Source organism: Thermobia domestica, chromosome 6 (assembly GCF_964235325.1).
Source record: "Thermobia domestica chromosome 6, izTheDome1.hap1.1, whole genome shotgun sequence".
NCBI classification, from domain to species: Eukaryota; Metazoa; Arthropoda; class Insecta; order Zygentoma; family Lepismatidae; genus Thermobia; species Thermobia domestica.
This window is the reverse complement of record NC_137459.1, coordinates 295,236,388-295,250,843: the sequence shown is the minus strand read 5'-3', so window position 1 is coordinate 295,250,843 and position 14,456 is coordinate 295,236,388. Positions and strand designations below refer to the sequence as shown.

General features: G+C 36.4%; 1 protein-coding gene across 1 annotated transcript in view; it reads right to left on the bottom strand.

Moving 5' to 3' along the window:
* LOC145688523 (uncharacterized) overlaps positions 1–14,456 on the bottom strand; it is a 303,038-nt gene that overhangs the window by 43,029 nt on the left and 245,553 nt on the right. The window contains exon 3 of the mRNA XM_081762883.1: positions 8,404–8,658. Coding sequence (XP_081619009.1) covers positions 8,407–8,658 — 252 coding nt within the window. The 3' untranslated portion in view covers positions 8,404–8,406. The remainder of the gene's footprint in view (positions 1–8,403; positions 8,659–14,456) is intronic.

Here is a 14,456-nt window from a genome sequence, read left to right as displayed (position 1 = left end):
AGATCACGTTTTCACTGATCGATGGCAAATTTTGCGTAGATTGTCCAGTTCTAATTGAATATTTAAAAGACATGGCCATTATTTCTTTATTACATTTTTACGGGTATACTGGAAGTGTTGAAATTAATATATATATATAGCATCATACCATACTACGCATTATACATTCCACCACCACACAGTTGTATATAGGGGTTGCATATCCCCCAGGCGTTTGTTTCGTATTCAAATTATAATGAAAAACAAAGGACAACCATTTCCCCATTCCAAGTTGAATCTTCATTATTTGGAGTGTTTTGCCCAATGTACACCATATATCACTAACATTATAACTAATTGTGTGTATAATGTATTTGCTTATTATATAGCCTACTGGATGCAAGAAGAAAACACTGATCATACATGAATTAAAATCTCCAACTGGAAGTAGGCTCAAATCTTGCAAACGGCGAGAGATATTGAAAAAAAAATAATTGAAAAAAATCTCCCCTTTACGGTATCTCTTGCCGATTTTTACCAAGACGTCTTTCACTTGTGTCTGTAAAGGAATATGCACATATGTAGGAATAACAAGGAGATTCATGCTCATATGTGAATGATGCGCTGTGTACAGAGCGCAGGTTCAGCTAGTTTATTTATAATATACCAAGCGTAGGCAACAGCGTGACAGGTGCAGATATCTCAGAAAATGTGTATCCGCGCGTAGCAATAGTGTTGTTAAATTCATGTCTGACAAATCTTGACATGTGCCGTCTTAGAAAAAAAAAGAAAAAAGACGCAATTGTTGATTTGTGGTTACCGAGCAGCGGTAGGTCAGTTGGTAGAGAATTTGTTCGCATTCGTGAGGTTCGGCCCCGGCCGGTCATCCTATCTAAGGTTTTCCAGAGCTTTCCTTTGATCCGCAAGATGAACATCGGGATGTTATCTATGCTTATATGGTGTTGCCCGCTATTCTCCGCATCCTTTTTCCAGGTTGTGGGATAGGATTAGATTATCTAGAGCTTTTCAGGGTTTCATACAATTCCTCCAAAATCCCACAATATAGTTATCTTATGCTGTTTTCAAAAATGTGTCCCCGTAGTGGCCAAATGGTCTGTGATCGGTGGTTGTGTCCATTGAGACCCTTTTTTCTCAGAACACAATATTTACAAGATGTCACGGTTTCAAGCAATTCCACCGACATCCAGTTTCCATAAGGATTGTGCGGGATCCTTTGATGATGGTCGTATTATGGTGTAGAAGTTTGTTGTTTATTGAAGTTTAGCCTTCCTTTTCAGCACTGATGCTATATGACACGTACACTTTAAGGTGGAATCATAACCACCGTAAACGTTCTAACCTCAAGGGTCTCCTACCGGGAATTGATCCCGGGACCACGTGTTTGCTTCCAGGCCAGTGGGGAAGGCGATATGATGCGGAAATGTTTCAGGTACACTACAGTGCGAGACCACTGGAAATTGATCATGACAGCAAAAAAGTAGAGTCACACTAAAATTCTCTCTAGACGAAGGAGTGCTACTAGCAACATTCTGACGTTTCTGCTGAATGTGTTCCTGTTACTTTCAGAACATGACGTCAGGTGTCATGTTCCTGCTGCTATGCAATAATAGGAAGATAATAATGTTCAACATTTGGTTTTTCCTGCAGATATCCAACTTCAATACATACATATTTGCCCTCCCCACTGGTCTCGTGGCTATCGCGCACTTTTGTTGCACGAGTCCCGGGTTTCATTCCCTGTGGGACAGCCTTGAAATCTGGACGCATTCGGATTGCACTTTAAACTGTAGGTCTACGTCTCGTGTGAGCCTGGCCCTGAATGTGATGCTAAACTACATCCAGCCAACCAATACACCTTTGGGTCGAGTTAGGTTAGCGAGTAACGTCTCGGAAGAAACGGCAAACTTCTACTGCCCATTTGATATATTTTGCAAGAAGAATGGTGTAACATTCCATTGGATGTCATCTACAATCTAATCGATAGCATGTTTCAGAGAATGGCTCTTATTATAGCAGCAAGGGGTAACGCCACAAGGTTTGATGGAACAAGGATCCCAGACAAATATTTCAAATAGGTGCTTAATTAGTATTTGATAGATAGTGTACCATTTATAACAAGTAGTAGTGTCAGGTGTACGCCACCTGAAGGAGTTTGGTATGTATGGCGTGATATTATCTCAACTAATTTTGAAACCGGAAGTGGTAGTAGAACCGTATCAAGTACCTCTAGTGGGAGACCTAGTTGCACACAACCCAAGGACAACACCTACACACTACCTAAGATCACAAAAGGGGCGGTTCATTAAATTCCTGGACTGATACTATATGAAAGGATAGGGACGACTAACCACCGATTCGTGCTTTCTCCCTTCAAAGTTGTCTTCATCGCTCGAAGCAGTTCTGGAATGCTTATTGTGGAATACGCCAGAGACTCTTGGTCGTGTTATCCTGGATGTCTTAAATGGTGTAAAGTGCTTTCTCTTTTAAGGTGAATTTCAGTGTAGGGAAGCAAAAAGCCATGTAGTTCTAGATCCGGCGAGTAGGTTGTAGTGTATCACGGGATGTTGTTTTTGATTCAGACGTCGGACACCATTCTTGAAGGGTGACAGGAACCATTGTCGTACTGCAAGCATCCTGTTTCGATGCCCATTACAAAAGGAAACCGTTCAATAATTGTAACAGCTGTATATACCCTGTACATTTTGCAAGAAATTTATATAATCCCATATTTCTTTTGTTTTACTTCAGATTAATGATATTGCAGTCTTCTTAACATAAAGGTTTGTGATAGGACAATTAACTTGGACCCTGGCGTGTCTATTAAAATCTCAATCAATCTTAACATAAATATGTATCAACTTATAAGACAGTTCCTCAATTGCAATATTCATATCGAGAATCACTTTGGTCAACTGTAAAATTTGTAAACAGAATATTGTAGAGGTCCCTGTTTACACCTACAATAATTTTTCACTATATTTTTGCTTTCTCTTATTAATTTTACAGTCTTTGTAATTACGTTTCAAGCTGTCGTTTTCAACAAAACGTAGTCGTGTGATACGTAGGTATTTATAAAGAAAACACGGTATTAGGTCCAAATATGATACCTTCAGTTAGTATGTTGTATTTCAAATTAGGAGTTAGGGGAGAGTATTTTCATAAATATTTTGTAATTTTAAGCATTTTTCAATTATTTTGGACTTATTTTTCCTAATATCATATTAATACATATTTCCATATAAATAAATGAAATTTTGTTTAAATGGTCCCGTGGCAATTAAATGAAACCCTTTGATAAGGGAAATCAGCAATTGAATTACAGAAAACCAACTAATCACCTAATAGTTTCCAGTTACGAAGCTTAGAACACTTTTAGAATTTGAAGACGCACGATATATGTGATTTACCAGTGTGCAGTAAATACAATTTAAGCATAATTGTGGACCTGGGTGCAATAGTGGTCTAAACCAGTGGTCCCTAACTGATGCGTTACGAAATTTTAGAATTTAGAAATCATGAAGCATTTAATAACTAATTGAAGTCAATTTTGAGATAGACTGTATATTGTATACCGTCAACCTCCAGTAGTAGCAGCAATACTCTGAACTACATAATCACTACATTACTGAACTTATAGGCTTACACTTTTATAATTTATGTTAGTATTAATAAAAAAAAATCAAATATGTGTGTCAGGATATCGTGGAAATTAGTAAATGTGTCTTCAGTCAAGAAAAGGTTGGGAACCACTGATCTAACCAACAATAATTTAAAAATGTGAAACACAGGATTAAAGTTTTCCATTCTCTTCTGCAATTATTTTAGAAAAGATGTATTTGGGAACTAGTAAAACGGAACTCTCAACTTGTATGCTGTATTGAAGATTTGTACTAGAAGTTTCGATTTAGCTTGGATTTGTGTGTGTGTGTGTGTGTGTGTGTTGTGAACCTATTAATGAAATATTCACTATTAATGAAATATTCACCTTTCCCAGATCTTCTCCAGGACAAATGAGCTATGCCATATTCTAACGTTATTAATGGAATATTTATTTACAAAATATGAACAAAATCATCTGAGTCCTTTTTGTGAAAATCGTCCGGGAAAAATAACCTCCACGAATTAACCAACAGGACACATAAGTTATGCCATACTATCAGGTTATAAATCAAATATTTATTTATGAAATATTAACAAAATGATCTAAGTCCTTTCGGAGAAAATATTCCGAAAAAAACTCACCCCCAAGAATACACTACCTCTCGTAGATTTCTTCAGGCCAAGGGAGTAATGCCATATTGTCAGATTATAACTATATACCATAACTATGTAACTATATGCCATATTGTCAGATAAGCGAAATATTTATTTATGAAATATGAACAAAATAGTCTGAGTCGTTTTTTGCTGTCCAAAAAAAAAAAATGCCACGAATAATGTAACCCTCGTAAATTTTTCCAGAACAAATGAGTTATGGCATACTAACAGGTTATTAATGCAATATTTATTTATGAAATAAGAACAAATATCTCCAGAATCGTTTCCGAGAAAACCGTTCGATAAAAATTATCCCCAAGAATGCACTATTCCTCGTATATTTCTTCAGGCCAAGGATTTACGCCATATTGCCAACATGTTAAAGAGATATTTATTTATGAAGTATAATCGAAATCGCCTGAATTGTTTTTGAGAAAACTGTAAAAAAAAAAAAAAAAAAAAAAAAAAAAAAAACTTGAGTAAACAGCTCTTTTCGATTTTTCCTACAGCCAAGTGACTTATACCATAGTATGGGGATGTTAATGAAATACTGATTTTTGAAATATAAACAAAATAGTTAGAGCCGTTTTGAGAAACTTGTTTTTCTTTACCCTTCAGTAAACTACCCTTATTTTTAGGGGTAAGAATATATATTGGAATTCGTCCCGCCGTGACGAAATGAAACGACCATGTACCCAAGTTTCAGACATACTTTTACATACGTTTGATGTGATTTCATTTCGTCGTACGACACACAACTATGTGCTAGACTAGTTCGCCCTACACACGCTCTACACCGAGAAAAATCTGTTCTCCAGACAGCGGTAAATTGTACAAATATACGGAACCCTCTTGATTACTACAAGAATCAATATAGAGCATATGTTATCCATGTGCTACATAAACACCGCCCTTAGATGTTACATCATGCCGTTGCAGGATGTCTAATACCTAACGTCTTCCTTATATTACATACATATGTTACCTTCGTCAGCTGTATGTTATATACGTTCATTTGTATGTGAGATTCTGACTGCTTATATTGTTTCATACGGAAAGTACGTACAAATGGAACACATACGGAAAATATTATAAATATTAATGCGTTTTCAGCTATACGTCTGCTGTATGTTAAGTCCAAAAACTACAGAAATTACTCACGTAACCTACCTTTTTAAGAACGCCACCTACCAAAATAACCAAAATGCAGCTGCAAAGCAATCCTGCAGCTCACTCAAAACTTTTGATAGAGAAATCAAATACACTGTGTCTTTCAAGTGCCCTCAAGGAAAAAAAATCACAAAAGAATCAGATCGGGAGTTCCAGGAAGCCATGATCGTTAAGTCATATTGCAAACATCATTTTGGAAACTAGTCTTACACTGTCACTTCATGCCACAAGACAAGATTACGAATATGATAAATTAAACTTTCCATTGTGTTCTGTCTTTTCACCATCATCATAAAATTATTGTACTAATAGTTTTCAACACATTTCACTTTAAAACCCAATGAATCTTTAATAACCATCTTGTATCCATTTTTAATTTGAAATTACGTGTTCATTTTAAACCTTGGGCACATGGTCGTTAAATTCCGGTTTCACACGTGTAGTCACAATTGATTCTTTTGTTAACTATTGCCGGTGTCTTATAATACGAGATAATATTAGACACCGAGGCAAGCATAATGCTGTACAATGTTTTTACTATTTTGAGCACTACTGTAAAAGCCAGAACATCAAGAAAAAAAAATCTAAATGATAGTTGAAGTTTTCTAACTACTTGGGAGAATTGACATTACGAGTCGAATGTCACGGCGGGATCAACAAAATAAAGCGGCATGGTGGTAATAGCCATGACCCTCGAAAGACACTGAGAGGCCGTGTAATAGCACGGCCCTGCCCTGACATTTTTACTCCAACTCAGATATAACTGCTTATTGGTGATAGTATTTTTTCTTAAACATACCTTTGTACAAATTTGTTTTCATTAATCCCACTATAGCTACATAAGTTTGTTTCAATAGAGTTAATGAAGACTTTGCTGAAATAGACACTTGACATGGTAATTGGCCTAGCAAGGAACTACTGTCGTTGTACATTATTTCGAACTGTCTATTTATGTATCAATTTGGTTTCATACAGTGACTAGTCTTTGGCAGCTGGGGGCTACATCCCCAGACCCCCACGTTTGTTCGGACTAAGGCCTCGCATCTCTTATGCATCAGCTCTTCATATTTCCAGAAATTGCGCAGCTGGGGTCTTTGACCCCATACCCTCGTCTTTGCTCGGCCTACGACCTCGCACTTCTTAAGCCCACAATTCTATCGAATTTCAAGTTTATTTTCTTATTTCAATTATCTAAAAGATAAGATTTTGTATCTGAAGAAAACGCCCATGTAAATAACATGGGAATTTCTTCAACTCTCTTTAGACTCCTCAAATATTAAAAATATTCTCTTTTATCATTTTTTCTGTCGGTTGTTCCGAAAAGCTACTATCATGAACAAATTTAATCATTGTAGCCCTACAGGAAGTTTCCAATAATTTTGTGGTGTAAAAAATGTCCCATATAAATAACATGGCAAATATTTTTCAGTTCCCCATAAAACCACCATAAAGTTGGATTTTTTATTTTTTTACTTATGTAATGCTGACGGAAACGTACAAGCATACCGAATTTCAAGTTTTTATCTCAATTCCAAGCACCTAAAATATGAGATTATAGGTAAAAAAAAAGACCCATTTAAATAACATGGGGAAATTCTTCATCCCCCCTTTAGACCCCCTAAACATTAAAAATATTCACTTTTGGCAATTTTCCTGTGCGTTAGTCCCGGAAAGCTACAATCATGTTAAATTTAAACTTTACACGTGAACCGTAAGTACCCCTTCAATTTATGTCAGTTCATGTAGTTTTATATATAGCAGGGTTGGCTGGTTTAACCAAGGTGGCTTAAACCAGCTGTTAAAAAAACAACTGGTTTAAACACACACACACACACAAAAAAAGAAAAAAGAAAACGAAAAATGTTCGTAAAAGTGTGTGTTCGTAAAATCTTGATGAGCACACATTTGTGGGTTATTATATTCAGACCTAAAGTTCCCATTCATTACTCAAAGAGATTATACTACAAAAGCAATTTTTTTTTTACATATAAGTTTATGAATGTTTATTTTCTGATTTTTTAAATAGTTTATTATTATAGTTATGCAATTGCAATAAAAAATCTAAATATTGTTTCGTTTTAATAATGTTTACTATTGATAAAGTACATCGAAATGCCGTACTTTTATGTGGGGGAGGGGCGCTCATACAAACCCCACGAGAGGCATTTATTGAAAGCAGAAGTATCTTTGGTATCTATTCATGTATAAATGGGTCAGAGCCAAAGTGGACTCAAATAATTCGTAAATATATCTTTATTCACTTTTCTTACTGATATGCAAATTAAGTCGTTGTATTTCTTTAACTTGGACTATTAAAAGTCATAGTGAAATAACTTGGACTAAATTAGTTCTTCTGTGCTCTGCAGTATTTTGAAATTGTCCATATGTAATGCTGTATAATGGCTTCACTTCTGCAACTGTTTATCTTTTTGTCCTTCTTAAATGACTTGCCAATTATATTAACAAGTGTGTAAAGATCAGTACAAGTATTTTTATCAGAAGTCCTTCGTGAGTGAGTCGACAGACGTATCACATTTGTGACCAATTAGTCCCGGTTTCGAGTTCAAATAAAGGACAATTTATGTCGAACGTAAGCCGAGAAGCAGTTTGGATTCCACTTTAAGCTTACTTGACCCCTTCCAGCATACCCGGTTGCTGCATAACACCAAGGCGAAACAAACGTATTTCTGTCCATACGTGATATAAATTCACACATATTCAACAACAGAATGCAGACCGCTTTCACAAGATTTCGTACAAAGGACTCCAGCAGAATAGGACCCGTTCTCATTCTCTTCCCAGCAATATTTTCCTGTTTGCAGGTCGAATTTATTGAAGGTAAGAACTGCATTCGGGTTTGAAAGCTTACGTTTTCAAAGAGTTTGAATAAAGTGACGGAGATTAACAGCTTTCAGACATATTGACTAATAAAAATACAACTTGTGCACACTTAACGTTAATAACTGCATACTTTACCTTTCACTTTGCATATTTTTGATGCACAAGGGAAGATGACGTGCCTTCATGTGATGCTTTCATTTGCTGACGAGCTTCAATCTTTCGTCTCAGAGTTAAAAGCGTTGACGGGCTGGCTCCCGTACCTGGCCTCACATGCTTTCCAGTCAACGGACGGGCAGCTCGGCGGCGAAGTTCGCTTCCTTCGTCGTTTCCCGTAGCCGACGTTACTGAATTCATATTTATGTTGTCCCCTAACGTCAGTCGAGCTTCACACTGTTGAAAAAACAGAAGAAAAATTACAATACTACATTATATAGTACAAGATATTACAGTGTGGAAAATCTAAATTTCACTATTACCGAGAAATGCTGAAAGAACATAACTATTTAGACAAGGCGACTAATGATCAAATTGCAGCGTAGATCATTCACTAATTACAGAAGGCCAATTGGAATATATGTTAAATATTTTGGAATAGAGCTCGGATGAAGAAATATAATGGCACCACTACCTTGTATTCTATTTTTCTGGAAAGGCAACCGAGATAAGTAAAATACCAATTGAATTCAATAAAAAATGTGAGAAACAAGGGCAAGAAAGAGTTATTCCGATTTTGCATTGAAATACATGAAACAGGAGAGTGACCTAAAGACTTACTGAAGACGATCGTGAGAAATCGAACCTAAAGTGATGAGAGAACTATCAGTCTCATATCTCATGCAGTAAATATTTTGCTTCGAGTTCTGAACAAAAGATTGTATGGATGAATAGTTCGGGTTCATGAGAGATACGGACACAAGAGATGCAATCGGATCATTAAATGTGATCAGCGAAAGGTATATAGAGAAAGGAAAAGAGGTGTATGTGGTATTTATTGATCTAGAAAAGGCTTTTGACCACGTGAATTGGGAATTATTGTTGGAAGTTCTAAAGAAGGTTGGTTTGGAGTGAAAAGATCGAAGACTCATTAGAAACTTATATATGAACCAACAATTAAGTGTTAGAATAAGGGAGGAAATGACAGAGAAGAGTGCAATTTGAAGGGAAGTTAGAGAGGAATGCTATCTTTCGCCAACAATATTTAATATCTATCTAGAAGAGACAGTGAAAAAAGCCTACATAATGAAGACGGCATTTCAGTAGGAGCTAGAATGATTAGTGTATACGGTTTGCAGATGATACGGCACTTGTTGCATATCTGAAGAGAAGAGGAAACTTGAGAAACGTCCGTGAGGAATATGGAATGAAAATAAATGTGAGAAAGACAGAGGCCATGGTGACTGGAACGAAACGGTCGGTGTCAAATATGGAAGTAGGAGGTGAGAAAATAGAAGACCCAACAAGTGACTAGTTTTCGATACCTGAGTAAAAGTGTGAACGTCAAATTAAAAAAAAATGATAGAAATGGCGAAAGAAGCCTTTAGGAAGAAGAAAATACTATTTTGTGGGATCTTGAAAAAGAGTTGAGAAGACGGCTCATAAAGTGCTTCGTGTGGAGTATCGTGCTGTATGGGTCAGAAACATGAACATTACGCAAAAATGATGGAAAACGACTGGGAGATTTTCAAATGTGGGTGTGGAGAATAATGGACAGTTAGCTGGGTCAAGCGGAAAACGAATGAAAGGGTGTTAGAATTGTTGGCGAGAAAAGAACAATTTTAGATGTTTTTAAAAGGAGGAAGAAAAACTGGTTGGGGCATTGGCCGTGAAGAAAGTGTGTCATATATATATATATATATATATGTGTGTGTGTGTGTGTGTGTGATGCTAATAAATTATGTTCTTACATGCTGTATTATTGCTATTTTTCGCTTTGTTTTCTACATCATCCACCTTTATTATTTTCTAAGCCTGTTCACACTTTTTAAGAAAAGTTTTTATTTTATGATTTTTAGTGCGTTTCTTTAAGTCAGTTGCATTTTAAAGTCTTTTCCACTTTTTTCTTACCCCTGTAGTTTGGTTAGATACGGAACCCAAACAATAAAGACAGGGTATTGACTACCTATAATATGAATCTACCAACAAAACATGGGTAAACAAATGCATAACAGTTAAATTATCGAAATTACTAAAATGTGTTTTATCATGGGTAAGAACCTTCGTTGGGAATATCTCATTATACTAGTGAAAGTCGTATCAACATATTACGTAGTCTAAAAAGTACTGAGCATTTTGTGCCTGAGATGGTGTTAGTAAACCAAATCTCAGGTTATAAGTCGCACAGGATCAGGTCTAACGTCATTTGACAGCTCCTAGTAGATATGCAAAAAGGTGTTGGAATTCTTATAATTACACGGAATGTATTGCGTCGTGAAGACGAGTGAGTTTTTCACAAAATTTCCCTACATTTGACAATGTTATTTTGACAAAGACGCAAATGCTGGGCAGGCCCGAAATTTGCGCTGTTCATTGAGAAAATTCGTTACCAAAAGCAACAGCTAAAAGATAATTCAGTCAGTCGCTTTCGTTCTGGACATTTCTGGAATATTTGAGGATAAGTTTTTCTCATCAAGTGTTGCAGGAATTTTTAGAATTTTATGCAATTAATTAATTATTACATTAAAAATATTTTATACGTAATATCCTTCCTTGGGAATAGCTTACTCGATTAATGAAAACCGAAACGAAATATCCAACGATTCTCAATATAATTGCAAGCATACACAAATACATACATGCACACATAAAAGGTAAAACTAAGAACTTTTTTAGGTCAGTTAGAAAAAAGAGAAGAAAGACTAACATGATGTTGTCCACCACAAACATTGCCAAATATCAAAATAGAACTCATGGCCTGCTACTAAGCCATCATGTTCGTTCATTGCTTTTCCGAAGTACGCGTATATTTACAGTGAGATCAGTGTTTCTCCACATCACCAATTTCTTAAGCCATTGGAAATAAAGGAGTTTGCTTTGATTAAGCGATCTTCTACAGATAAATTTTATTTACAACGGTATATTCCAATAGGACAACTAATTGAATATATACTACTATAAGCGATATCACAATAGCAATATCTACTAGTATAAGAAAAGAACTCTGCATAAACTATAGTTCTCTCTGACATGACTGCACAAAATTATGCGGGCCAACCCGGAAGTATGTGATTTATAAAAGAAAAAAAATATAATAATGAAACAAACATTGAAATGAACATTCAATCAAAAATTGCTCGCTCTCAGTATAAGATTCAGTAAGTTTTGGTAAAGTTTTGAATAAGGTAAAATAGAATATGTTAGCTAATGGTGATAGATGAAATAGTGACCACATGTCAGGAAGAAATGCTAATGTTACCTATTTACCTCGGTGGTAAATCTACTTGTCTACCCTTCCCTAACATTCTATTTCCCTAAGTCGAAGTTATTCCCACTTTACACAAGTATTGTCTCCATTTTCTACTTAATTTTGGTAACATTTTCACTAACACAAGCACTTAACCCTTTGGGGATCTTAAGGTAGCTTTTGTACCATACGGGGTGTTTCATGGTACATTGCATTATAACTCTCCTATTTGAGCTTTTTCGTCCGTTTTTTGTTTTGTTTGTTTTTAAAGTCCAGAGGCATTGCAGAAGACATTACGGATGGTTTCACACCTTCCTGTGTCGAGACATAGGAGGTGATGACGTCATAAGTCTAAAATTTATATTTTCGTGTAATACTTTTTTGGGGGGGTTTATGTAATGTATTTTTGGCGGGCTTATTTTTGCACGTAGAAGATTGAAATTTTGCACAAACATGCAGTCCACCGAGTAGTATTTACCAGATTTTTTTTTCAGATTTCTGCGTTAAAACAGGGGGTATCCAGAGGGTCAAAAAGTTGAAAAAAGGGATATTTTTACCCAAAAATCCCGTTTTTCCTCATTTTCCCGCCTTAGATACATGATGGAGACAAGTGAATGGTACCGCCTGAAAGGCAGTTCTATTCTGAAGAGAATGATGTGCGACACATGGCCCTAGGGTAATTAGGGAAGAATCAGGGAATTTTTATCAAAATATACTTCTGTATAGGGGAATTTTAGACATTTTCGGTACTATTTTTGTGCTGGCTTATTTTTGCACCTAGAAGATTGAAATTGTGCACAAACATTCAGTCCACCGAGTAGTATTTACCAGATTTTTTTTCAGATCTCTGCGTTAAAACAGGGGGGTCCAGGGGGGGCTAAAAGTTGAAAAAAAGATATTTAGACCCCCAAAATCCCGTTTTCCTCAGTTTCCCGCCTTAGATACATGATGGAGACACGTGAGTCATACCGCCTGAAAGGCAGTTCTATTCTGAAGAGAATGATGGGCGAAACATGACCCTAGGGTATTTAGGGATGTCTCAGGAGTTTTTTTTACCTGAGATCATGGTGTTTTACGGTAATTTGGGGCATGGTGGGAATGCCTGATAAAATTTCTCCCGCCCTTGGTATTCAAGATAGAAACTTGAAATTTGGCACACACATTCAGTATACCAAGTGCTATTTATCAGATTTTTTTAGATGGCTACGTTCACACAGAGTTGCTCCAGGAGGGGCCCAAAATGCGAGAAAAAATTTCCCTCCGAAATTTTCCCTTTGACATCATTTTTCCCGCTCCTGGTAAATGGTATGAGCATGCAAGTGATATCTTTTGAAAGCCAGTTCCATTCTGAAGAGAATGAGGTATGAACCATGATCCTAGGATAAATAGTGACGATGCAGTAGCTGCTTGACTGAAAGTCTAAAAATTAGCCCAAAAAGCCAGGATCCGGAAAGGGTTAATAATGCCAACTGAAACATCGTTTTTCGCACGAGGAGAATAGGTTCATGGAAATATTCGAGTCCCTTTCCTCCTTACGATATGCATTTCAATGAAAGTAAAATACATGAGACATTACTTTTTCAATAAATTTTGAAATATCCAATTCCCCTTGAACGCGCCCTTTATAATCAAATTGGTACGATAAACACCTAACTTCAGGTGAGTATTAACTATGTTTAAAGAGCCATTTCAAATGAATCTGTTGATTTTCCGACCCGAAAAGTATGGATTCGACATTAACCTTAGTCGTTTTGGACATTTTATTTTCACCCAATTTCACTACTCATGTTGGTGGGAGCTGAATTTGGACTCAAACAGTATTTCGAGTGTCACTATTCTTCTCAACTACCCCAATAAAACAATAGATTCGACATTAATATCGGACGTTTTCGATTATTTTTACTTGTCACCCTCTTTCCACCCACATCCTTATGAGTACTATGGTCTATTCCACCCCAAGATAAGAGCATTGGTTCTTATGAAGAACAATTAATAGAGCAATCGCATAAGTGTCTCATTTTCTTCGCTGCGCTGCGTTGCCCTTCTCTGAAAGGCAGCTGGCTCCGGTTATCAGTTATTAAATATTAATAACTGCACCTTCTGTCTGTAGGTTTAAGAAAAATGGTAGAGGCAAGAGTTTGTGAGTGTATACAAGTTTCTGCAAGCTAGCAGCATTGTGAATGTAGTATCCTTTTTGATCGTTTTCAGTGCTTCAACTATTTCTAATGAGTACTACTTTTTTAAAAAATATAAAGGGTGTAGTTAAAAGAAGAAGGAGAGAGAAATTTCTAACTAGGAAAGGTCGCGAGGTGTTACTCTGACTTCATATTGACACTATGCTCAATCGACTCGTTTTTACATATGAAACAATTACGGGACGGATAAATCCTCGATCGAAAACGTGTACGAATCACGAGAGTTCAAAGTTCAAAATTGAACAGATTTTGCAAAAGGATTGATGTAAACATTTTTTGGGGATACATGCTTCATTTTTAAAACCGGGGGTTTTCTTGGCTGCCCAGCACAGTGGTGAGGTGAAAACGTAGGCTACTCATTTTGCAAGATAAGGACACGTATTATGGAGGAGGTGAAGGGTAATGGTGTTTTATAGCTTACAAATTGCCTTCTGTTTGCCAAACTGGGTCGATAGGCTGATAAAATGTATTTGCCAACCCTATTCGACTGTACTGTCATTCAAATGGCACTTTCCCGTGTGGCCACCTTCAAATTGAACAATTACATTTGTCTCCGAAACTCTTGGCCGCTGAACTAACGTGAAGAAACTCCG